At 69.3% G+C, this 1,494-nt stretch overlaps 1 protein-coding gene across 1 annotated transcript in view; it reads left to right on the plus strand.

The window, feature by feature from the left end:
• UBALD2 (UBA-like domain containing 2) overlaps window positions 1-1,194 on the plus strand; it is a 2,074-nt gene extending 880 nt beyond the window's left edge. The window contains exon 3 of the mRNA XM_012733000.1: window positions 1,103-1,194. Within this exon, the coding sequence (XP_012588454.1) occupies window positions 1,103-1,194 (92 nt within the window). The remainder of the gene's footprint in view (window positions 1-1,102) is intronic.
• Window positions 1,195-1,494: the final 300 nt, after the last annotated feature.

Here is a 1,494-nt window from a genome sequence, read left to right on the forward strand (position 1 = left end):
GATTTTGTGGGCGGCAGGGGCGGGGGGAGGACAGCGAACTTCCTGAGCCACTTGGGTCTTTCAGGAGTTTCTCTTCAGGCAAGTTTTTTCCTCTTTTTAATATATAACTATAATATATATGAACATATAAATACGACTGATGATGTGAGCTTGGGGCCGCCTGACCTTGGGGGCCTGGAGAGGCCAGCACGCGTCCCCCACCCCACCCCTGGTCGTGACCTTCGGCGGCTGGCTCCTCGGTGACTCCCACTGTCCCCTCTGGGTGCCGCCCAGCACCGAGGGGCGCAGCCCAGTGGGAGCAGCCGGCCCGCCTGCCCGGGGCAGGGAGAGCTCCCTTTACGGTCCCCACGACCAGTCTCACCAGGGTGACACTTCATTGGAAAACTTAAAAACACTTTGCTGACTTCCCCGCCTCTGGTGCCTTTGTTTACCTGCCGGCCGGGCTGTCCTGTCCGCGGGGCTGGGCCGTGGCCTTGGCGTCTCGCTGCGTCTGGGCCTGGGGCTGGCAGGACTCCGTGGCCAGGTGCGGGGAGGCGGGCTGCCCGCACCTTCCTGGCCCTCAGCATCCCCAGCTCGGCCACCTCCGCCCTTCTGCCCACAGCCTGCCTCCTGGCAGCGGGCGGGGGGCGTGCGGGACCCCGGGCCAGCGGAGGCTCCGGCGCCACCGGCTGCTTCTGCGGAGGGACCCGCTTCCCTCCCCTCCGGCCTTGTGCAGCCTGCGGGCACCAGCGGCCACCCTCAGGCTCTGAGCCCGTGCGCTGGGATGTCGCCCTCCCCCTCTGCCCGGACACGGGATGGGGACTGGGGGTCTGGGGGTTCGGGCCCTGGAGTGAAGCCACAGCGAGGAGCCCCGCCGGGCAGGCCACCGGGCCTTCCTGGGCTCCGCGACGCGGGTGGGCGCCCCGTGGGAGAGCAGCCCGGCAGGCGCATGGCTGCCTCGGTGTCCCCCCACCCCACCCCCCCGCACGTGGCGGCCCCCTCTGCATGTGGCTGCCCTGGGGTGGCGCTGCCCTTTCAGTTTCGCTTCCTGCTGCTTTGACAGCCTGGAGGTTGCCCTCGCCCCGCCCCTCCCTCTGCCCACCTGGGCTTTCCCTGTGAGAAGGGGGAGCCCCTTGGGTGCGTGGGCAGCCAGGTGGGTTTGCCGGGGTGCTGGGCCTGGCCGGTGTGGAGATGGGGCTCAGCCTGGGCTGTTGAGGGAACGTGGCCCCTGGCCCTGCCTGGGCGCTGGGGAGGCCAGACACAGGTGTCCTTGCCCGGCGCCTCCCTGCCAGCGGGTGAGCCCAGGCCAGGGACACTGAGCAGGCCACCTCTGACATTTCAGCGGGTGAGAGAAAGGGGAGCCCGCGCAGCTGTGGGGGCGAGGCGGGGCTGGCGTGGCTTGCCTCCGGAGGAGAAGAGGCACCCTGGGGCCCCCGCCGCTGCACCCCGCCCCCGCCAGAGCACCCAGCGCTTCACGTGGAGATGAATGGGGGCTCAGCAGATGGGATAAGGGGG

Source organism: Condylura cristata, unplaced genomic scaffold (genome assembly GCF_000260355.1).
Source record: "Condylura cristata isolate star-nosed mole 26May11 unplaced genomic scaffold, ConCri1.0 scaffold00038, whole genome shotgun sequence".
NCBI classification, from domain to species: Eukaryota; Metazoa; Chordata; class Mammalia; order Eulipotyphla; family Talpidae; genus Condylura; species Condylura cristata.